This window comes from Malaclemys terrapin, chromosome 9 (assembly GCF_027887155.1).
Source record: "Malaclemys terrapin pileata isolate rMalTer1 chromosome 9, rMalTer1.hap1, whole genome shotgun sequence".
Taxonomy (NCBI): domain Eukaryota; kingdom Metazoa; phylum Chordata; order Testudines; family Emydidae; genus Malaclemys; species Malaclemys terrapin.
The window spans coordinates 2,702,422-2,727,642 of NC_071513.1; the positions used below are offsets into that span (position 1 = coordinate 2,702,422).

Sequence of the window (25,221 nt, forward strand, 5' to 3'; positions counted from 1 at the left end):
GGAGCAATATAGTTTGACTACAATGCATGGTGTAGCAACCTATAACGTTAAAACTCCTGTTGTCTTGAAAGCAAATTAAACCTCTTAATTTTAAATAAATCAGGTCAGGTTAGCTAACTCTGTTGTCAGAGAACTGAATCACATTTTGTATATACCGACTACAAATGTCTTCAGTTTTCAGAGATTAAATGTTACCCTAGGACTTGCTTTTATTCAGTCTTAGACAAGTACTGAAACTCCCAAACTGGTGTGATGGGCCAGGGTTAATTTTAAAGTCTGTCATCTCATGTCATCGGCATGACACACAAATATATAAAATTGAAAGTCTGAGAATCTTGACATTCTAAAAGTTTGACAGCTGCAGTGCTGGCAGGAATCTATTGTGTGACTCAGTATCTCAGTACCATGATACAAGGACTATAAAAGGACTATTTAATTTTTCTGGTTATTATTTTTAAAACAAGCACACAGGTTATTTTCAATTGTCTGAAAAAATCCTTAGGGACAATTTCTAAGGACAAGATATAGCTGTCTCAGTAATTCTGAATTTGAGAGTACTTCCAAAGTGCACTTTAGCAAAGGGAATCTAGCAAAAAGGGGCATCTCTCACTGTCTCTCTCACACACACCCATACACCCACCCACCAGGAAGCTCAGCACAGAATGCAGCTCCCTAAACAAAAATTCATCACTACCTTAGGACTGATGACACTTCCAATGACAATACCCTGAACAGTGTGCTGAACAACCGATTCAGCAAGAACTCAGAAGGAAAGTGGCAGCTATTAAATTACTCACACAAGTCCCTATTTCCAGTTGCATCCTGGATTTTCCTTGGACATTTCTCATCCAAGTACTGTCCAAGTCAACTCTGCATACTTTGTGAGGTCTGACAAGGCCATAGCACAAGAAGTCATTGTTGGAGGACAGAAAAAAGACAAAACCCATCCCTCTTCCATTTCTTTCACAAAAAGCTGCGAACTTGATTTACAGGTATAATTTGTGAGCTAATTTAGTGTTTATGAAAATGAGGAAATACCAATAGTCTTGACCTGAAATGCATCTGCTGTTTTAATATCAATCTCTTGAATAGATGCTGCCAGTTGTGCCAAACATTTTGATGTCTGTTAAATGGACCAAAAATATGGAACAAAATTAATTTATAAATAAGGTAAATATTATCAATTATGCTATAGCATATCACAATTTATTAAAGTTGTGATAAACAATAAAATTGTTAAGTGACTTTTGGGTTGGTTAAATAATATTTAAGTTAAGCCAAGTCGTTGAAATACAAAAGTTAACAGTCATCAATGGATGCAGCAACATGTGTATGCATGAGACTAAGATGTCGTCAGTGATAAAACTGTTCATATCTGGAGCCAAAAATATTTTGGTTCTCAATGTCTACATTTACTTTCTGTTAAGGAGTTCCAAGAATGGAAATGAAATATTGCAACTTCTTGGCTTTGACGTAGGTAACTCCACCCCCTGCCTATTGCTAGATAAACATCCTTCCATTCCAATTTTGCCTGTTCTCCAAATGGAGCGACAGTTATCTTGCAGGGAGGATAAAAATCAATATATATATTGTAATTTAAATCCAATTTTATTTAAATTAAATGCAGGTTTATTTTTAAAAACAAATGTACTTAAATTTAAATTTGAAGTTATGACAACCTACGTTAAGGTCTAAACTTACTCAAATCGATTAAAATAATTTAACTTACATTAAAAAAATTAAGCAGTATATTTTTACCACCAAAGTTTTAAAGAAAATCAAAGCACTGAACTGGTGGAAGCCAAGGGCTAAGCACCTGGATCCAGAGTTTCCTGATATGCTAAATGCGCTTTTGAGAGCAGTAACCTCATCTGTAGGTTCAGGGAGAACATTTTCATTTCAGTTGATTGAATGAATTAATAATTGAACTGAAATAATTGAAAGTTAAAAATCAATAGGAAGTTGAAAAAAGCAAAACAGCTTGTATTCCTCTTCCAATCTATGAGATCTACTAGTTCTAAGATCTGGAAGGACATGATGACAAGAAACAATCACTTTGGTTCACTAACTGTAGATAATAGTTCCTTTACTTCGTAAATCAGTTAGTTTTTAAATGTAAAACATGTTTTAATAATTTTTGATCAACTTTTTTCTTATGTATCCAGGGCATTTAAGGTAGTTTTATTTAACTAAAAAAATAAATAACTTTAAAATGCTGCTTTTTTGCATTTTTAATTGTGTTTGAATTTCCATCCAAATAGAACTGGACACATTGCACAAGTAAAAAAATTAACCATCTAGTAAACAAGAAATGAATTATTCACCGTTTTCTAGTATAATAAACATGTAAAATTAAGGATGTGAGTTAAGCTACATAACTGCTCAAATAAAAGTGTATAGATATAGCGTGTCTTCCTGATTTGCAAAAAGCAGCACCAAATTTAACATAAAGGCTATATTTCGTTGCAATACATCACGTTTTAATGGTTACCACCAATGAGAATCATCTTTCTTTAGGAAAATAACTAAGTACAAATGCAAAATGTAATTAAAATTGATGATTTAAATCAAAGTTAACTGCTTGCTGATCTAAATCACAATTAAAATCCATGATTTAAATCAATCCACCCTGTTAATTTGACTGTTTACTTCCTAGTAGTGGATCAACACTACCAATTTCATTGGCCCAACAATGTGAACATATGGACAATATGTAAAGTTTTTTCCTGGCATTTCTTGGTATTCTGGAAAAAAAATATTCAAAAAACAAAGCAAGTTCTAGTAAAATACTAAGCATACTATGGACTAAGTAACTAAAAAAAAAAGTCGCAGATGACCTAGCAAGAACCAAAAATTCAACTGATGGCCACATCACTTCATTCTTCTGCCTCCAACACACCAGACAGCTGTACATCCCACACCAACTGGAGGGAAGATCTACAGATGAGGACGCACAGGCAAGTTAGGACAGGGGACAGCAGATACAGCATGCAGAAGCTAGTGTACAATATTATGGTTCATACAAAGTTATAAAAGAATTGCCGGTTTGAGAACAGACTATTGTCAGTTATAAAATCCTTAATTTTTGATCAGCTATGTAGCTGCAGTGTTCATTTTTGAGATGAAGACTATAAACTTGAAGATCATAACTCTGACTGAAAATCTTGTGGATGCTACACTCACAACTAACTTCTAAGATTATCACAACTAACAGAAGTTACCTATTTTTCAGGATTTTTTACATTGCCTATAGTCAGATTCACTGTTTTCCATGCACAGTCTGTCAGTTTCTCCCTAGATAACAAGGCCCATATAAACCTCAATAAGGCATCAGAAAAAATATTTTTTAAAAAAATTATAGCACATACTATTTAAAGGTGTTTGTCAAAAAAGGATTTTTTTTTTAAAATTAGTCTATCAATGCCCCCCCCCCGCCCCACCCCCAGTAAGATGACAGTGTCTCTTGAAAGCAGATATAGTACATACCATACATGAGAGAGTCTCTCTTGAAGGTAATTTAGTAACTAGACTGGTACATTCTAAATAGATTGAGAAGGTTTCCTTCTCTCTCTCTCTCTCTCTCTCAAAAGCTTGAGTGATCCCATTAGGTTTTGTTATATTGGAGCAGAGGAACTTTTTACCAGCATGTATCCCATAAAACAGCCCAGAATATCTTTTTGATAGAATTAAAGGAATACATACTTCAAAAGGCACACCTGGAGCAGTCCCAAATTATGCAACTCTGCTTGTATTTTCACATGGCCACCTGTGGTATTGTTTGTGCAGCATGTAGACATTTATCAGTTTTGTCCCAATAGCTTCGAATGAGTCTTGAGATACCCATCTCATAGAACTGGAAGGGACCCTGAAAGGTCATCGAGTCGAGTCCAGCCCCCTGCCTTCACTAGCAGGACCAAGTACTGATTTTGCTCCAGATCCCTAAGTGGCCCCCTCAAGGACTGAACTCTCAACCCTGAGTTTACAGGCCAATGCTCAAACCACTGAGCTCTCTCTCCCCAGATGTATTGCTATTGTTTACTTGTGTTATGGGAGCACCCAGAGCACGTATACAGTGCATCTGGGAGTGAGCCTCATAGCCCAGAGCAAGAGTTGTGTTACCGGGACTCAAGCTAGCATGCTAAAAATAGCTGCGTAGACATTGCAGCTCAGGCTACAGCTCTTACGCTCAAGTCTAGGGGGCTGGGGTGAGCCTGAGAGTCCAAGCTCCATCCCAAGTGAGAACATCTACATGGCTATTTTAGCACATGCCCTACTAGCACAAGTCTGTGGACCTGGGCTGGGAGGCTCACCCCCAGATGCACTGTAGACATATTGTACCCGTCCATGGGTGTTCCAGGACTGGGAAATGGAACTTTACTTTGTTCCCACTTGTAGGATTTTCATTTGATCATCCTGTCAGAGAGGAGAGTGTATGGCCTGTTCTTATAAAGTGCTGCATCTTTTTCACAAATATAGGATAGCAATGGTTCCCTTACAAACACGGTTACTCCTCCTACTAGCACGCTGAAAGGATCTCTCGTGCAGCATTCTCTTTGGTAGGAGAGTTACTGTCGCAGAGTGACCCAGCTGGATACTACGGAGGGGTTTTATGGTTGTTACCACCATTTATACATTTTACAAGGACAATTCTCTGAATAAACAAATTGAATACCACTGCTTTCTCCGCTGTCACATCGCTGGTGTTCCAATCCAATTCTGGTGACTTATTTTGTTTTTATATGAATCTCTTTATTTAACTGGGCCTCAACTGAAATTTCCATGCTGCTCTTTTATGTTCTCTCATGAAAATCCAGTATTCTCTACCCCCGTGTTGTATCATGACTTGATATCAATACAAGATGATGTTTTGTAACAGTACACTTAAAAATACATATGAAAGCACACAAGATCCTACTCACAAGACTGCATATAAAACTAGTTATTGGAGAACCCAGAATCTCTAGAGTTTTGGACATGTTGAGTACAACCATCGAAACTGCAGGATGCTTATCTAACCTGTATCACCACCCCAGCCCGTCAGGCCACATGAGTCTCACAATTCAACCACCTTTTCTCCCAACAAGCTCTGGCTACCCTTATGTGTCTTCCAAGAAAGGGAGCCTATTACGCAGGGGCGGCCAACCTGAGCCTGAGAAGGAGCCAGAATTGACCAATGTACGTTGCCAAAGAGCCACATTAGTATGTCAGCAGCCCCACATCAGCTCTCCCCACTCCAACCTGCAGCGCCTCCTGCTTGCCTGCAGCCCCACCAATCAATGCCTCCTGCTCCCTCCCCACGCCTCCCACCCGCCGCGATCAGCTGTTATGCAGTGCGCAGGAGGCTCTGGTGGTGGTGGGAGCAAGGGCATGGCAGGCTCGGGGGAAGAGGTGGAGTGGGGGCAGGGCCTGGGGCAGAGCAGTGGGTTGAGCACTGAGCACTCCCTGGCACATTGGAAAGTTGGCATCTATAGCTCCAGCCCCGGAGTTGGTGGCTATGCAAGGAGCCACAGGTTGGCCCCCCTGCTATTATCAATCTACCAGCATTTATCCTAATTGGAGATTGTCTGTACACCCTTTGATTCCTCAGACTTTTCTGTAAGGCACCTCCCAATTTGTATTCCACACTTTCTTTCCTTAGGAGTCTTCCTTTTCTCGGTCACCTCCTCTGTTTGTTCCGACAGATATGCTCCCTGGAGTATTCTCCCTTGATTCTGGCTTCCCTTCTCTATCCGATAGCATCCCCACTTAGCCAGCCATATCTAATTTCCATGCACAATTGGGGTAATTTTATGCTCAAATTAGATGTAGCCCTGCATTTCTGCTGTTTTGAAAATGAGGCCTGAAAGAAACTCATTACAATTTTGGAACATATGGTATTTGAGGTCTTTACCAAATTCCAGTTCTGGTAACTTTCCTCTGAAGGTTTCAAATGGGTACTAGTATACATTGTTAAATTACTATCATCATCTTACCACTAGCAAAAAACACTTGTCACCATAGAAATGTCTAACACTACACCGTTTTGATAAGCTTAAAATATTTGAGAAATGTTTTGGGTACCTTGGCGGAAGGACCCCATAGAAGTATCCCTTTTATTATTGATTAAAGGAGACTTTTTGAAAAAAAAAAAAAAAATGATATGTATTTTAATAACTCTGACCCTTAGAGCCTGCTGTGCCTTAAGTGGATGGTAAATCAGTCAGCACAACAGAATTGACTAGAGATAGTTTAACATATAGAGAGCTAATATTTAAAGCCGATCTCCTTAGAAAGTTGAATTCAAGTTTTCAGAAATTCATATCAAATACAATAACTAAGAAGTTGAAATCAGTTTGAATCACAGAGGGCAAATTCCATAATAGTTTTCCAATGCACATTTAACCGGCTGTTTTATGAAAGGTTAGGATTTTTTATTTAGGGTGGGGAGAGAGCTAAACTGGATTTCATATCTTTAGACTGCCAGTTTTTATGAAGGGAAACATTAAAGTGAAACATGAGTTGGATAGCAATTGATGGGAAGAAAAACAGAATATTTCAGTCCTCAAATCAAAATCCTAGGCAACCAGAATACCTAACATTGATACAGAGCTTTTCATGCCAAAGGATCAAAATCACTTTGCCAGATCTACATGGAAATCACTGCAGCAGTTTAACAGTACTTCTACACAAAAGTTACACAGAATATTCTTCATTTCCTGTTTTAAACTGAGACTACAGAGGAAATTTAGGTCAGAATGTTAGCGCTTGAGATAGGTTCAGTGTTCTCTGTAAATTCAAACCCTGGTCTACACACAAAATTGCATCAGTTTAACAGAAGATAGGCTTTGATACAATTGCTGCAACTTTGTGTATTGACACTGACATGAGCAGTCTCATGTATATCAAATCTAATCAGTGTCTTAGATCAACTCAAACCACTGTATTGGAGTCAAGTATCAGGGGGTAGCCGTGTTAGTCTGTATCTACAAAAACAACAAGGAGTCTGGTGGCACCTTAAAGACTAACAGATTTATTTGGGCATAAGCTTTCGTGAGTAAAAACCTCACTTCTTCGGATGCATAGCTATATGCATATAGCTTATGCCCAAATAAATCTGTTAGTCTTTAAGGTGCCACCAGACTCCTTGTTGTTTTTGTATTGGAGTCAGGGAAAGTATGAGACTGATTTTATGACTTTGATGTTTATATAGCAGACTGTAGGTAGAGATACCCACTTTACATGTGAGATCTTGACATGGCCCTTAGCACGTAAAAAGTACTTTAAAAAAAAGAAGAATATTTCTCCTCAAGGTCAACTGGAATCACCAACACAAAATGGTTCCAATGTCTAAATCCTTCACGTTCAGGGAAGAGGTAAAAACTGTTGGCTTCTAGCACAATGCATGAAAAGATGATCAGCCTACAAACGAGTTCTCCACCAGCATGCAAGTCTGATCTCTAAATGCATCAGTTCCCACAACCCACAATTAAATCAAAGAGCTGTGGAGATGATGCAAAGTAGGGTTGCCAGGTGTCCGGTTTTCAACCGGAACGACCAGTCGAAAAGGGACCTTGGCGACTCTGATCAGCACTGCCAAGGTCCGCTGATCAGGCCGCCAAAAGTCCAGTCAGCGGCATTGGGGGGAGGAGGGGGAGGCACACTAAAGCAGGTTCTCTGCCAGCCCTAACTCTATGCGGCTCCCGGATGCAGCTGGCATATCCGCCTCCCAGGCGGCCCCCGCCCTGAGCACTGGCTTCGCAGCTCCCATTGGCCAGGAACCGTGGTCAATGGGAGCTGTGGGGGCGGCGCCTGCGGGCATGGGCAGAGTGCAGAGCCCCCTGGCCCTTCCGCCTAGGAGTTAGACATGCCGTCCGCTTCCAGGAACTGCTTGAGGTAAGCGACGGCCAGCCTGAGCCGCACCCCGAACCCCATCCCACACTCCAACCACCTGTCCCAGGTCGGAACCCCCTCGCAGAGCCCACACCCCAACCCCTGCTGCAGCCCTGAGCCCCACTCCTGCACCCCAAACCTCTCATCCCTGGCCCCATCCCACAGCCCACACCACTAGCCAGAGCCCATACCCCCCCCCCGCACCCCAACCCTGAGCCCCCTCCTGCACTCCAAGCCCCTCATCCCTGGCCCCACCCCAGAGTCTGCACCCGCAGCCAGAGCCCTCACCCCCTCCCATACCTCAACCTCCTGCCCCAGCCCTGGAAAAGTGAGTGAGGGTGGGGGTGAGCTAGGGTTACCATTCGTCCGGATTTACCCGGACATGTCCTCCTTTTTGTGCTAAAAATAGCGTCCGGGGGGAATTTGTAAAGCACTCACAATGTCCGGGATTTCCCCCCGGCAGAGCAGAGCGAGCGGCTGGGAGGGCTGCAGGGAAGTCCCGGGCTGGACTCAGGAGCAGCTGGAGAGGAGCCGGATCCGCCCTGCATTCTGAGCCGGCAGCTCCCTTGCAGCCCAGTCCGGCAGCACTGTGCAGGGCCAGGGACCGGGTTTTGTGGTGCAGGGCCAGGGACCGGGTTTTGTTGTGCTGGGGAGCTCAGCCACGTGTCCGGCTCGGCTGCACAGAGCCCAACACCCTGTTCTGAGCAGCAGGGTAAGGAGGTCAGGGGGCAGGAAGGTTCTGGAGGTGGCAGTCAAGAAACGGGGGGGGGCTTTTTGGGGGGAGTGGAGAAAGTTTTGGGCAGTCAGGGTACAGGTAGGGGGTAGGGTCCTGGGGGGCAGTTGGGGGGGGGTTCTTAGGAGGGGGCAGTTAGGGGACAAGGAACAGGGAGTCTTAGGTAGGGGGTGGGGTTCTGGAGGGCAGTTAGGAGCAGGGGTCCCAGGAGGGGGCAGTCAGGGGACAAGGAGCAGGGGGGGAGTGTTTGGGAGTTCTGGGGGGGGCTGTCAGGTGGCAGGGGTGGGGAGATGGATCGGAGCAGTCAGGGGACAGGGAGCAGAGGGGTTTAGATGGGTCGGGAGTTCTGGGGGGGGGCTGTCAGGGGGTGGGGAGTGGTTGGATGGGGCGTGGGAGTCCCAGGGGTCTGTCTGGGGGTGGGGGTGTGGATAAGGGTTGGGGCAGTCAGGGGACAAGAGGCAGGGAGGCTTAGATAGGGAGTGGAGTCCTGGGGGGCAGTTAGGGGCAGGGGTCCCAGGAGGGGGCAGTCAGGGGACAAGGAACGGGGGGAGGGTTGGGGGTTCTGGGGGGCGGGAAGTGGGAGGGGCAGGGGCGGGGCTAGGGCGGGGCTCCTCCCGTCCTCTTTTTTTCTTGCTGAAATATGGTAACCCTAGGTGAGCGAACAATAGAGGGAGGGAGAATGGAGTGAACAAGAGGCGGGGCCTCGGACAAGGGGTGGGGCAAGGTGTTTGGTTCTGTGCAATTTCAAAGTTGGTAACCCTAATGCAAAGGAAAAGGACATCTACAAGCCATTTAATCTGTGCTGGCAGACAGCAAAATATTATACTTCAGGAACATCTATGTATGCGAGTGATTAAAGCTCCGTAGGTGTCTGCTGGAACTGAAAATCAGAGTTTAAGGCCAGAAAAAGACCATCAAGTCTGACCTGTATATCACAGACCATTAAGCTTTACCCAGATACCCCTATACTGCGCTCAATTATTTCAGTTAGACCAAAGCATATCAGTTCTCAGGAGACTTAACTGTTGGGTGCCACAGGCAGAGAATAGGAGAGACCAAGGTGCCACCCATGCCAAGTAACAGGCAGAATGGATTATCCTCCTAGGGTGAACCATTAACATGGGTCCTCCACTGAAGCCCAGGTGCCCTGACACGAATTCACACAAGTGAATGATAGTTGATATTCATTCATTAATTATACAATAGGTACACAGACAAGACACTAAACTTTTACTGCATGTTGCACCACCAGGCAGATGAAGTGAAAAGTTACCAATCACAATAATTTTAGCTAGAAATGCATTTAGATATAAATCATGAAATGGTTGCATGAAAGAACCAAGTTATGTTAAAAACACAGTTAACATATTAGAACACCAAAAAACACACAAAATCAATTCTTAATTCTTTTAGCAAAGTTTTGAATAGTAAAGTCTACAACTGTAGCACTATATGCTTCCCAAAAAGGAAGTTTTTTATAGGACTAGGAAATCCATTGCAGATCATCTGAATTTTGCAGACTTGTAGATGAGTAAAATGGGGTGGGAGGAGGATGAAGGAAGGAATCAGATGCTACATCACAAAACGATCAGGTCATTTTTTCGGATTAGTTTTAATTAAGACAATACTTCACGGTACATTTATAAAATACACTGCAGTACATTAAGTAATGAAGTTTTAGTAACAGGAGATTTCAGTACAAAGCCATGTCTGCTGCCAAGTCTCTGCTGTGAATGGGGATGAGATAGAGACTGCAAGCTTAAATAAAACATCTGTATGTGTACACTTAGTGTGATTTCAGTAAGTGAAATGATATTACGCAATCAGAAATGTGAGGTATAATACTGTATCTCATTGTATTTCTAATACACAGACAAAATTTACAAATAAGTATATATAGTCAAATCTGTGTATCAACTCTGAACACCACCTGCTTTTGGAGAGAAAGATTAATAAACTTACATTTATGATGGCTTATGCTAAATTAGCTACTGGCTATTGTAGTAGTGACTAGCTACTGCCTATTGTAGTCTGAGGATTTTTTATTCCTTTTAATTTTTATTTAGATCTTTTTTTCTCCAAGTAAAATGAATTACAATTTTTGGCAAAGAGGGAGTGAAGAAAGGAGGATTAATAGAAAGTGAGACACTTAACCATGAGGGGCAGAGATTATGGAAAAGAACAAGTAATTTTTAGTGACAAACAAGTGGAGTGTGTCAGAACATTTTTAGTCTCACAGATAAGTTATTAGCCTGCCTTTAAGCAGCAAACATGTTTAAAACACTGATATTCCAAAATCACTATCGCAATTACTGCAAGAAAAAGTCACATCTTTTGAGAGCAACTGCACAGGTTTCCTTCAAGTACAAGAGACATTCTTATCCAAATAAAAATGTGTTAAATTATTTTGGCTTACATGGTATACAAGGTTACTAAATCATGATGTGTTTGAAAAGCAACTGTTATATGGAGGCAGAACTAGAAAAGGTTACTCTATTTGCAAGCAAACATTTCTTCAGTCAAATGTTTAAAGCTCCTTCTAAAGAAACTTTGCAAAACTCAGTAGAAGCTTCCACAAACATTTAAATAAATGGCAGTGAGATTTTTTTAAAAATAGTTTGATGCTAAAGATGAAAACATTGGATATTACATATCTAAATCAGGCAGCAACGTGTCACTTTATTCTACAGGTTAAATTTATTTTGAGCTTTCTTCACAAAAGTGTACCTGAAATTCACTGACAGTGTCGAAATTAATCTCTATAGATGCTGCTGGAAAGAAATAATTTGAAAACAAATTAAGTTAGGATACTTGTTTTTCTCCCCCTTTTCACAGAACAGCATAATTTTAAGACCTGAAAAGAGAGACCAAAATTCATACATTCAAGATAAAATACACTTACCTAGTTCACCCGCTGCATTTCGACCACCAACTGCATACAAATGTCCTTTGAGGGCACTTAGGTGGAAGAAGGTACGCTTTTCATTTAAAGACGCAACTTGCATCCATTTATTATAGCGAGGATCAAATCTGAAGACTGTGTCAACCGCTGTTTTTCCTTTCGTGTCGTAATTGCTCTGTCCACCAACTACATAAAGAAAGTTTCCAATCACAGCAATGCCGTGCTGGTATCTTGGTGCATCCATGGGAGCTAATGATTTCCATTCATGTGCCTTTTCATCATACATCCGTAATTCTTTGCTGACAACCAGTTGCTGCCTTAACACTCCCCCCAATGTTACTAAGTGAGTACTGTCTGATCGAATGGCAGTTCTCTCTGACTGCATGACTGGTTGCATGTATGGCATCATTTGGTAATTGCTGGCTTCCAAAAGCAAATTCACACATGTATTGTCAGTTCTCATGAAATCCACTGTTTGTACATAATTAATAAGATCCTGTGGTGTCATCAGTGGAAATCTGATGTTCTTCATTAGTTTTGCAGCATATTCCATTCGAGGCTCCTCATACCGTAGCCAGCGACAAGCAGCCTTGAACAGTTCGAGCTCAGTGCAGTGCTTAAGGCTATTGCTTGAAAGCACAAAGGCAAGACGTTCAAAGGGGAGTTTCACAAACTCACCAGTACTTAATAATGCGGGGAAGTTCTTCAGGATGAAATTATTAACATATTTATCCACTTCTGTGAGATTGTACGTATTGGCAATCCGCCCAACCTCAACACAATTTTCCAAAGAAACCTATTAAGTGAGTAGAAAGAGGAATCAAAACACTTTCCTAATTTGCTGTTCATTTAGGCATATTAGGATAATACACAATTTAAGGAATACTATGGAACCAGCAATATTTGCAACCTTTTTGCAATGCTCAAGGTGATTTACGCATATGAGCAAATAAATATTCAGTCAGATGTGTATATTCATGATTACAAGAAGAGATCCAATAAGGTATTTGTTGTTTTGAAGAAAGAAATAAGACTACTGGAGAACAGATGGCATATATTAATTATACGTCAGATCTGCTATCATAAAATGATGATACATAGCAATTATAAGGCACTATCTTCAAAGTGCTCTGCAAACATCCTTATATGTTTGGAATGGGGAAAGTGTGGTAAGAGGAGGGATGCATACTCTGTCAGAGTGAATTATCATGTGAACTGAGGTTTGGCCTCAAATTCCTAACACATTCCCACACTCAGACAGCTACACCATCACCCCCCTCATTAATTTTTGTTTACAATAAAGTAAGCCGTACTATTTTGTGACTATTCTCCTCCACACCTAAGCCACCCTCCATAAACAGTACCCACAGTGCATATAATTTTTACTATGCAAGATGTTCCCTAAGAAACATTTACTTGCACATGATGGTAACCCTATACAAAGCAATAGCAGGAAAATAATAGTTAAGAATTTAGTGATCAGACAGGTTAACATGCGCCAAAGCACAGAAATGTCTACAGTTCAAAGTCTCTGGATCAAAGTTAACAGTAGCAAAACCAGCAAGTTTTTGAAAGAAACACTGCCTGTTTCTCCAATGCTACACATTTCATACAGTCAGCCTTTACTCTGAATTTTTAATTCCTTAGGCATGTTCTTTATAAAAGATTACTTGTGCACCATAACCAGGCTCTGAAGGATTAGATTTTTTTGGGTACATATTGATAAATATTGATTTTACCATACACACAAACTGTTGAGGGAAATATTTTTGTTAATCAAAATTTACAAAGAAGCAAAATACGAAAATGCTGCTTGAAAACTTATTAGGGTTTGACTTAAGGATATGTAATGTATATTTCGACATGTGATGTAGACAATTTGTGTTTTAACAGTTATAAAGCTTTAGCTTTTTGAATCTCTGCTGTCATTAAATAATTCTCTGACCCCCATTGCCTGACTCCTCATAATTCTGTGCAACTGTGAATATTTAAATAGCATAAAATCTAAAAAAAAAAAAATCTTTAAAATAAACATTGTCACAATGATCAAAAAATAAAAATTGAATTCTGCCAAGCCTAACCATCGCTAATGTATAGAAAACTGAACTGGAAAGCTTAGTTTCAATAAGGAGTATGTGGTGTATTGGAAGACACAGCACACATCGACACAGCAAGCACTAGGCCAGCTGGTTTGCCCTTGCGGGGCTCAGGCTGCGGAGCGGTTTCATTGCTGTGAACATTTCTGGGCTCAGGCTGGAGCCCAATCTCTGGACCTGGTGAGGGGAATCTCACTATATTTGTTTTTTTCTTAAAGCCCCAGTTCTGAGAGTCACAAGAATGTCTTTTTTTTTTTTTTTTTTTTTTTTACCTTTGTGGTCAGGGGAAAAAGCTGGACAACATCACCTGAGTGTAGCCTAAATACCCAGAGACCAGAAAACAAAGAAAAAGAACCCAAACATATCTGATCATTGGAGTCTGACTCACGATTGTTGAATGCTTGGGAGTAGCAGTACTGCAATGCCCATTAGCAACCGCAGAACATTTGGGATTTTTCAAAGATCTTGTCCAGGGAAATAGCAGAAGGTTTTAAGTTAGAAATGTGAGCTGCCCATTTGTTTGGGTTCACCATGTGGGATCTTATCAGTATCATGTGCATGTCATTCCTGAGTGTGGTACGGCCCCTTCAACATTTGACCAATTTACAAATCAGCAAACTGTAGTGGTGATGACTGTTTTTCTTCATCAGGAACAGGGCCTAAGAACACTAACCCATTTTACATAGGCCACTGGAGAACTACCAGATGATAATCTTCATTCACAGATGGCCTGCAATGCCCTCAAACAAGTGAGAGGTGAAAGGTTCCATATTCCATTATTAATCTTCTGTAAAACCAAGCCCTGTAATTATTTTTTTTAAAACTAGAACATTAACAGGTGGCAGGCTAACAGGATTTATATAGTAAAATGCCATACATCATGTACTCATTGAATTGAATATCTAATACATTGTCCTTTTGTTTACCTGGAGCATCTGCAGGCATAGAGCCCCTCAGCTCCCTGCAGTCGCAGTTCGCCATTCCCAGCCAATGGGAGCTGCGGGAAGTGACGCGCCACTTCCTACAGCTCCCATTGGCTGGGAACGGCAAGCCACAGACACTGGGAGCTGAGGGGCTCCATGCCTGTGAACGCTCCAGGTAAACAAAATGTCCAGGCCCGCTAGTGGCTTACCCTAACAGGCCAGGAGCCCAAGTTTGCCAACCCCTGAAATATAGGTCAGCTTATGAAAGGGTCATACAATTTTTTGCTATTTTTAGCAAACCATCTTGGGGGGTCGGCTTATAAACGAATGGGCCAATGAACAAGTATATACGGTATATATCGAGGTACATGCTAAAACACAGCTATCCAATGAGAGAACTTGCATGCAAACAGAAAGATGTAGGATTATTTCCAAAGGACAGACAGAAAATGGTGTTATGGAAGTGGTCCAGGAAGCATTTGCTTTCAGTCAAATGCAGGGCAAAAGAGGTACAGGTAGGTATCCAGGGAGTTTATGTTGCACTGAAGCATGCAGACAGAGTAGAATGCATGCCTGTTAGAAAGTTTTGACATGTAGATTTTTAAAAAATTGTTTTTAAACTAGAAGGTTTAAATCTTGTTTCTGTGTTTGATCTAATTAATATCCATAATGCACTTGCCACCTTTAGTTGTGAATTTTACAATTCCTGTTTGACTCATCCATTTTGTATATTGCTACTGTTTGAATGATACTCTGCTGAACACTATCTGCAGGTCTCAAAATAGACCATCTCAAATCTATTCTGCAAAATATTTACTCTTTAAATTTAAATAGTTTTAATGGTTTAATTGATTACTTGGTCTAAATCTGATCTATTGCAACTTTATTGTGCATAATCCTTTTAAGCATTATGATCAGTTATTCCCAAGGTGCATTAATGGGGTTGTGTCCTGTTCTGTGCTTGTTTTGATTAATAAATTAATTTCCTTTATTAGCTTCAATTTTGATTAAAATGTTAAATAATTTCTTGAAAGCTACCTTTCCATTAGCCCAATTAGTAATTTTTGATTGGTTTTATTGAGCATTGAGACAGCTATCAGGCTATATTATATTGTATAGACTAATCCTAGTTTGATTTACAGTTATTCCCTTTTTTAAAATATATAAAATATACTTGGTTTTCATCTGGAAAAAACCTTGGAAACAGCAGGGTGTCTAATAATCACTTGCACTGAAATGTTCAAAAATTGGACAAGATACAGTACGAGATACAATCTTCTCCAAATACTGCTTAGATACAGAGCAACGTACTTTACAGAATTTCATTTACATGATAATTTAAGCTCCTTTCAGTGTTTATGGCTTATGTTATAACAGCTATGGTAGACACAGAAGCTGCGTCTATTGTTTGGAACCCAAGAATGAAAGGGCTCATTAACAGGCAATGGAATATCTCACCCACTATTACTGGCCCCAAAAGCGCTCCCATTGAAGTGAATGGCAAAGCTTGAGGACTTAAAGGAACAGCCTAAGGCAAAATGTAAGATTTCTCTTACAAAAAAGTTATGAAATATTTGAACAGCAAAGACATTTTATACACAGACAGAGAAAGGCTATAATTGGACTCTCTACCAGAAGGAGCGGAGGGAGACTTCATTCCAAGTAAGCATTCTTTACACTTTGGATGTTTTTGCCTACACTGCAAAACAGTTCAGGTTAATTCACCCAACAAATTAACCCCCAAAATCTAAAACTTTCAGTTAAAAGGAGCACATCAAGGGAGCAACCAGCTAGAGAAGTGGTTCTCAACCAGGGGACTGGGGCCCCCTGGGGGGCCGCAAGCAGGTTTCAGGGGGGCCACCAAGCAGGGCCAGCATTAGATTTCCTGGGGCCCAAGGCAGAAAGCTGAAGCTCCACCACAAGGGGCGGAAGACCCTGAAACTGAAGCCAAAGCCTGAGCAACTGAACTTTGTGGGGTCCCTGATGGCATGGGGTCCGGGCAGTTGCTGGCCCTAGGTTTTATAGGAAAGTGTGGGCCCCTTACTGAATGAGGGAGGCAACCTAGTGACAGAGGATGTGGAAAAAGCTAATGTACTCAATGCTTTTTTTGCCTCTGTCTTCATGAACAAGGTCAGCTCCCAGACTACTGCACTCGGCAGCACAGCATGGGGAGGAGGTAACCAGCACTCTGTGGAGAAAAAAAGTGGTTCAGGACCATTTAGAAAAGCTGGACGAGCACAAGTCCATGGGGCCAGATGCCCTGCATCCAAGGGTGCTAAAGGAGCTAGCAGATGTGATTGCAGAGCCATTTGCCATTATCTTTGAAAACTCATGGAGATCAGGGGAGGTCCCGGATGACTGGAAAAAGGCTAATGTAGTGCCCATCTTTTAAAAAGGGAAGGAGGAGGATCCAGGGAACTACAGGCCAGTCAGCCTCTCCTCAGTCTCTGGGAAAATCATGGAGCAGGTCCTCAAGGAATCAATTCTGATGCACTTAGAGGAGAGGAAAGTGTTCAGGAACAGTCAGCATGGATTCACCAAGGACAAGTCATGCCTGACTAACTTAATTGCCTTCTATGATGAGATAACTGGCTCTGTGGATGAGGGGAAAGCAGTGGACGTGTTATTCCTTGACTTTAGCAAAGCTTTTGGTACAGTCTCCCACAGTATTCTTGCTGGCAAGTTAAAGAAGTATGGGCTGGATGAATGGACTATAAGGTGGATAGAAAGCTGGCTAGATCGTCGGGCTCAATGGGTAATGATCAATGGCTCTATGTCTAGTTGGCAGCCGGTATCAAGCAGAGTGCCCCAAGGGTCAGTCCTGGGGCCGGTTTTGTTCAGTATCTTCATTAATGATCTGAAGGATGGCGTGGACTGCACCCTAAGCAAGTTTGCAGGTGACACTAAACTGGGAGGAGTGGTAGATACACTGGAGGGTAGGGATAGGATACAGAGGGACCTAGACAAATTAGAGTACTGGGCCAAAATAAATCTGATGAGGTTCAACAAGGACAAGTGCAGAGTCCTGCACTTAGGACAGAAGAATCCCATGCACTGCTACAGACTAGGGACCGAATGGCTAGGCAGCAGTTCTGAAGAAAAGTACCTAGGAGTTACAGTGAACAAGAAGCTGGATATGAGTCAGTGTGCCCTTGTTGCCAAGAAGGCTAAAGGCATTTTGGGCTGTATAAGTAGGGGCATTGCCAGCAGATCGAAGGATGTGATCATTCCCCTCTATTCGGCATTGGTGAGGCCTCATCTGGAGTACTGTGTCCAGTTTTGGGCCCCACTCTACAAGAAGGATGTGGAAAAATTGGAAAGAGTCCAGCGGAGGGCAACAAAAATGATTAGAGGGCTGGAGCACATGACCTATGAGGAGAGGCTGAGGGAACCGGGATTGTTTATTCTGCAGAAGAGAAAAATGAGGGGGGATTTGATAGCTGCTTTCAACTACCTGAAAGGGGGTTCCAAAGAGGATGGATTTAGACTGTTGTCAGTGGTACCAGATGACAGAACAAGGAGTAATGGTCTCAAGTTGCAGTGGGGGAGGTTTAGGTTGGATATTAGGAAACACTACTTCACTGGTAGTGGTGAAGCACTGGAATGGGTTACCTAGGGAGGTGGTGGAATCTCCTTCCTTAGAGGTTTTTAAGGTCAGGCTTGACAAAGCCCTGGCTGGGATGATTTAGTTGGGGATTGGTCCTGCTCTGAGCAGGGGGTTGGACTAGATGACCTCCCAAAGTCCTTTCCAACGTTGATATTCTATTATTCTATATGCAGAAAAACACAGTTGTGGCAGCGGTGGGCCATGGAGTTTTTATAGTTTGGGGGACGGGGGGCTCAGAGAGAAAAAGATTGAGAACCCCTGAGCTAGATAGCTGCAACATATTATTGAGAAGAGTGGTAAAAAACACCTTTTTCCTGTTGAGGTGAACGGATGGCAGAGAGCTCCAGAGAAAATTATTGCAAGTAAAACAAAAGAGTCAAAGAAATAAGTAACTGATGATAGCAATCCTGAAAACCTAATCAAAAACTTAGCTGACTATCGGAAATTGGGAAAGGAGCAACAGAACACAAGGTCTGAGGAGATCATAGGACAATGACTCTGCAGCTACAACTTGCACAGAAAACCTTAATTCCTCACTGCTGAACTTGGGAGCAAAATCTTCAGATTGCTTTTCCTCCCAGTTTTTTGCCTGGCCTCCCATATAGAGAAGTTCAGAACTTGCATGTCTTTCACAAAATAAGTGTTCAGGCCAGCTCAGAAATTGGACTGACTCACCTTCACCCTCACAGAACTTATGGCTGGGTGGATCCAGAAGGCAAGTTAGAGCGGCACTTCTCGCTGAGCTACCAGCCTCAGGAACCCAGGATTTTTAGTGTGAAGCTTCTTAAGCAATTGCACAATGGCCGGATCCCACACTCCCACCAAACCACCCAACATGCTTGTCATGCTTTGTACAGCTTCAGCCTTCCTCACCAAGCATTCTCGTTGTCAAGGGAAGGTACGCTCTTACGTAGCTTCCTGAGACCTCCATCGTTTGAAAGTCATTACAGCAATCCACAACATGGAGATTCTTTGAAAGGACACAGCTTGACCTCAAACTCTTTCTGCTATGACAAGTCTGGGAGATTTTTTGAATGGTTTTGTTCTTTTCAAATACAAAGCTAATGCTCACTGCGCGTCAAGGAATGAAGCCTGATCTCTTCTGTAGATGCTTTCTTTGATAGGATAACGAGCCTTGTGGATAAGGGTGAAGCGGTGGATGTGGTATACCTAGACTTTAGTAAGGCATTTGATACGGTCTCGCATGATATTCTTATCGATAAACTAGGCAAATACAAATTAGATGGGGCTACTATAAGGTGGGTGCATAACTGGCTGGATAATCGTACTCAGAGTTGTTATTAATGGTTCCCAATCCTGCTGGAAAGGCGTAACGAGTGGGGTACCGCAGGGGTCTGTTTTGGGACCGGCTCTGTTCAATATCTTCATCAACGACTTAGATATTGGCATAGAAAGTACGCTTATTAAGTTTGCGGATGATACCAAACTGGGAGGGATTGCAACTACTTTGGAGGACAGGGTCATAATTCAAAATGATCTGGACAAATTGGAGAAATGGTCTGAGTTAAACAGGATGAAGTTTAACAAAGACAAATGCAAAGTGCTCCACTTAGGAAGGAAAAATCAATTTCACACATACAGAATGGGAAAAGACTGTCTAGGAAGGAGTACGGCAGAAAGGGATCTAGGGGTTATAGTGGACCACAAGCTAAATATGAGTCAACAGTGTGATGCTGTTGCAAAAAAAGCAAACATGATTCTGGGGTGCATTAACAGGTGTGTTGTGAGCAAGACACGAGAAGTCATTCTTCCGCTCTACTCTGCTCTGGTTAGGCCTCAGCTGGAGTATTGTGTCCAGTTCTGGGCGCCGCATTTTAAAAAAGATGTGGAGAAACTGGAAAGGGTCCAAAGAAGAGCAACAAGAATGATTAAAGGTCTTGAGAACATGACCTATGAAGGAAGGCTGAAAGAATTGGGTTTGTTTAGTTTGGAAAAGAGAAGACTGAGAGGGGACATGATAGCAGTTTTCAGGTATCTAAAAGGGTGTCATAAGGAGGAGGGAGAGAACTTGTTCACCTTAGCCTCTAAGGATAGAACCAGAAACAATGGGTTTAAACTGCAGCAAGGGAGGTCTAGATTGGACATTAGGAAAAAGTTCCTAACTGTCAGGGTGGTTAAACACTGGAACAAATTGCCTAGGGAGGTTGTGGAATCTCCGTCTCTGGAGATATTTAAGAGTAGGTTAGATAAATGTCTATTAGGGATGGTCTAGGCAGTATTTGGTCCTTCCATGCGGGCAGGGGACTGGACTCGATGACCTCTCGAGGTCCCTTCCAGTCCTAGAATCTATGAATCTATGAAATCTATGAATCTATGCGTGTGGCTTTGGAAAGAACATAGATAAGTGAATTGGCTGGTTCAGGTGAAACTTTGAAACTACTTGGAGGCTGAATTTAAGTTATAAGCACAATGAGACCGTGTCTCTGTGAAATATAGAGAAAGGCAGATGCACCATCAGAGCTCCGAACTCACCCAGCCACCTGGCTGAGGAGATGGCTAACAGGAATGCAACCTTCATGGATAGGAGAAACATGGAACATGAACCCAGTCGCTTGAAGGGAGGCTTAGTGAGCACGGAAAGAATAAGAATTAGGTCCCATTGAGAAGTAGGTTCCCTCAGAGTAGGAAAGGTTCTGATTAGACCTTCCCAGAATCTGTTGGCCAGGGAGTAAGTGAAAATTGAGTAACCCTAAGAAGGTGTTTTGTATACACTGACTGCTGCCAAGTGGATCCATAAAGAATTGATAGAAAGATCTGCTGTTTTGAAGGAAAGAAGATAGTCCAGAATAAGTGGAATATCCACAGCTTAGGGGACATACATTTTTATTGTTCCTAGATAAATGCCTCCTCTTGGCTATGTAGCATTTTCTAGTGGAATCCTTTCTACTATTAGTAAGGATGCTTTGTACAGCTTCAGAGTACAAACATTCTAAAGTCAACACCCATCCTAAAACCAGAGTCTGAGATGGAGTGATTGGTATGTTTGATTTTGCCCTTTTCCTGGGTCAGGAGATTGGAAAAAGGCTGACTGTTGATCAGAGACTGAGGTGACATGAGTAGGAGACTCGGGAACCAAAATTGTCTGGGCCAATGGCGGTGGTGAGGACGACTTGTGCCCTGTCCTGATGAATCTTCCAGAAGACCCGAGGTAGGACTGCTAAGGAAAAGAAGGCATAATTCAGATTGTTTGATCATGGAAGAAGTAGAGCATCACCCTGACAGCGACATCCTCGGGCTCTGTAGTAGAAAGAGAGCCTGAGACATAAGCCCTTGTATTAAAGGCCTGGTATGAGGCAGGACCTGCTTACAGAATTTGGCAAGAACAGGGCTAATATTGCAAAAATACACATTCCTAAGAAGTGCTAGTCACAGAGTGCTCACGCAAACACATCCTGATATCAAGTGGCACCAGAACATCCTGATATTAAAGATGGTACAAAAACATTAACAGGAACACATTAACCCTCCTAAAAGATAATGTCAGGATGACAGTACGTAATAAAAATGTTTTAATTGAACCAACATGTACAAAATGATGGGTGATAACTAGCGACGTCAGGGGGCAGTAACTAACTATGTCTAAGGGGCACAAGAACAAATGGATATAAACTGGACATCAATAAGTTTAGACTTGAAATTAGACAAAGGTTTCTAACTACAAGAGGAAGAGAAGTCCTGGAACAGCCTTCCAAGGGGAGCATGGGAGCAAAAATCCTAGCTTGTATCAAGTTCAGTCTTAAAACATTTATGGAGGGGATGGTATGATGAGACTGCCTACAATGGCGTACGACCAATCCATGCCTGCTATTAGCAAATATCCCCAATGGCCAGAAATGAGACACTGGGTTCTGAGTTACTACACAGAATTTTTTCCCAGGTCTTTTTGGTGGGTCTTGCCCATATAAGCAAGGTCTAGCTCATCACCATATTTGCGGTCAGGCTGGAATTTCTCCCTGGGTCACAGTGGCAGGGACCCTGAAGAGTTTTCACTTTCCTCTGCAGCGTGGGGCCTGGGTCATTTTCTGGTTTGAACTAGAATAAGTGGTGGATTCTCTGTAACTTGAAGTCTTCAAATCAAGATCTGAGGACTTCCATAACTCAGACAGAGGTTATGTGCCTATTACAGGAATGAGTGGGTGAGGTTCTGTGGCCTATGCTATACAGGAGGTCAGACTAGAGATCACTGTGGTCCCCTTCTGGCCTTAGAATTTATGAAAAGTACCCCAAGATGTTTTTGGAATAAAAATATTTCTGCAAATGGAGTGAATAAAAGCAAAACTTCAAAAGTTTCTCAGACCCATCTTGGCCAGAAAGCACACCATAGAAGACAACAGTGTAAAACTTTTACTACAAATGTTTTAGCACAGTATTGAGCCCATCCAAAAACAGGAGGAACCCATAAAAAAAACTTGAAACATTGATCCCAGAATCTAACCAAAACCATGAGAGATGTGTTCTCCACCTTCAATAAAATCTATGAGAAAGGGGATAAAAAAATTCCTTTAAATTGATCCTATTTAGAATCAACAAAAACAGCCTTTTCCCTAAGAAAGTATGATGAACAGCCCGAGACAGTATTCAAAAGGAGAGTTCACAGAACACAGTGAAACACAAACAAAGCAAGGACCAGAGGAGTGCAAAAGCTCTTCGGCGTTGCACTGGAAGAACATGCCACCACTAAAATTCAAGTTTCTGCTAGAGAGAAACTCTGCATAAGCATTGGCAAGAATTAGGCCAACTTTATTTCTGACATTGATTTAACTATACATTGAAATCTTATTGCAATTTAAGGTTTATTAACAGCTTCTTTGTTCAAGCATGAGTAGTTGGACAGCATATTCTTGGAGAGGAGATAAATTGGCTGAGGTAACAGATGATGTTGGATTTAATTTAAAATGTTTAATTTTTCAGTAATCTGCCTATCTCAAATTCTTTAAGCAAGTTGGTGAATAAGATATGCCAAGATTGTAAGTGAACTAAAATTGTTTAATTGCCTGCTTTTCTTTAGTATTTTATTTGCAGAAAAAATACTTCATTCTCACAACATTGAGTTTTCTTGCTTGCTTAAGTCGTGGTAAGACTGTGTAATAAATAGAGTGACACCCCTCAACTCAAGAAAACTTATCGGATTTTTATTATTCCAGCCACCAATTTTAGTAATTCAGAGATAAGAGTATAAAGTGCTCAACATCCTACATAACACTCTCCTACCTTACTACAGTTTTTAGAATAACTTCCTAGAAATGTAAACAGGCAATTCAGACTGAGATCAAAAAATGTCGTAAGAGGTTCAAGAAGAAATCACTCCAAAAGCAATGGAAAGAAGCTGAGAAAGGGAAGGTTTTTTTGCAAGAAAAAGTTCCTAGTAAGAGTAGATTATGCAATAGCCTGTCCTCCCAGAGAAGACGTCACATCTCCCTTTCACAGAACAGTGTTCTTCTTGTTTAACTGTATTTGTAGGAATTATCAGTTGCCCCAATTTATTTGGCCAGAACTGACCAGATTGGTTCAATATTTTTTTTGAACAGAGAGCAGGCCAGCCAGCCATTCCTGAAGGCAAAGCGGGGAGGACAGGAAGAAAAGGGAAAAGGCCACCAGGCTGTCACCATCCATACTACAGGAGGAGGAGGTTGAAGCCAGAGTGAGGAAAGAGCAAGATGCAAGGTGAGGGGAGAGGTCAAAGGAATCTCCCCACTTTTGCAATGTCTCCTTCATTTGAAGGATGGGTGAGTCCTCCCTTCTTGCCTGAAGGCAAAATGAGAGTCCTCTACTAAGGCTGGCTATCCCTGGGAGAGAGGGTAAGGACAGAAAGGAGGACTGACCCGAACCCTGCCCCCCCTGCCCTTCTCCCCATTGGTGCTCCTCCCCAGCTTCAGAGATCAAGGTTGATATACTAACTGATTTCCCAGTTCGCACTATGGAACAACCATGAACCACCGTAGGCTATATTGCAATTAGTAGCATGGTTTGTACCACATTCAGTAACATATTCAATGCTGACAAAGAGTTATGCTATAACAGTGCTTGAAAATGGCTTCAAACATAGTTACAAGCTCCAGGTAGATGGGGCCTTAACAGAAAATCTGTATGTTCTCATATTCATGTAGAAGAAAAAACACACTCTGAAGTCAGAGTTAATCAGCTTCTTGTGTCTAAATTCCACTAGCAAATGTTTGTCAAAAATGTGCCTGTTATCACGAGCAAAAGGATAGATTGAGATACTAGTATCTTTCAGCAAGACTGAACCTTAGCAAGTAACTGAAAGCATGATGATCAGTATCTGATGCATGATATGGAGTATATGCTTATAAATCCTGATGGGAGGTAATGAACATCTATGGAACAGGTGGGGATTGGATTCCAAATTAGCATTCGGTTTTCAAGATTCCTGAGTAACAAAATGTTTTCCACAGTCCTCACTAACAGACATCATGGATGAGAGGCCTCTACTATTTCAATACGCTTTTGCAGAACATTGTATTGGTAGTTCTGCTAGGGGCTTTCCTTACATATTTAAAACGGATAACACTGAAATATAAAAAAAACCAAATGAATCCGACAACTCTCAAATATATGGTTAAAACTCAAGTGCACATGCTTAACCCTTTCGTAAAACAATAATAACGGACTCTTGTTCACAAATGCACTGACTGCTTATCTCCAAAAACATCCATTTTCCTTTGGTTACCAGTCACTTGAGGAAATCACATTTGCAACACTGACACCATGTCATGCCTTAGAAGACAGACTTAAATCTAATTCTGATGAATTTATCTACATTACCACTTTATCTAATACACAGTCAAAATTTGCACTACCATGCCCTATAGCTGCACAAAAAAAAGATGTTCATTTAAATTGCTTGCTTATTTTACTGAATTTACTACAACCTAATTATATGATCAATTATTCTAGCTAGATTTCCCTATAATCATATTTCTGTCAGCCTTGTGAAGAGCTAATGTTTCAGAAGTTGGCAACTATTGAGAAGCACTCTGAAGGAACCTGTGGAAGTCAGCCTTTGCCTTTGTAGTATTACCTATCTAAATGTAGTAAAATGCAAAATAATA

At 41.6% G+C, this 25,221-nt stretch overlaps 1 protein-coding gene across 9 annotated transcripts in view; it reads right to left on the reverse strand.

The window, feature by feature from the left end:
- Nucleotides 1–25,221, reverse strand: part of KLHL13 (kelch like family member 13) — a 136,519-nt gene that overhangs the window by 9,261 nt on the left and 102,037 nt on the right. For all 9 annotated transcript variants that reach the window (XM_054039802.1, XM_054039799.1, XM_054039798.1 and 6 more), the window contains one exon: nucleotides 11,505–12,300. In XM_054039802.1, the coding sequence (XP_053895777.1) occupies nucleotides 11,505–12,300 (796 nt within the window). The remainder of the gene's footprint in view (nucleotides 1–11,504; nucleotides 12,301–25,221) is intronic.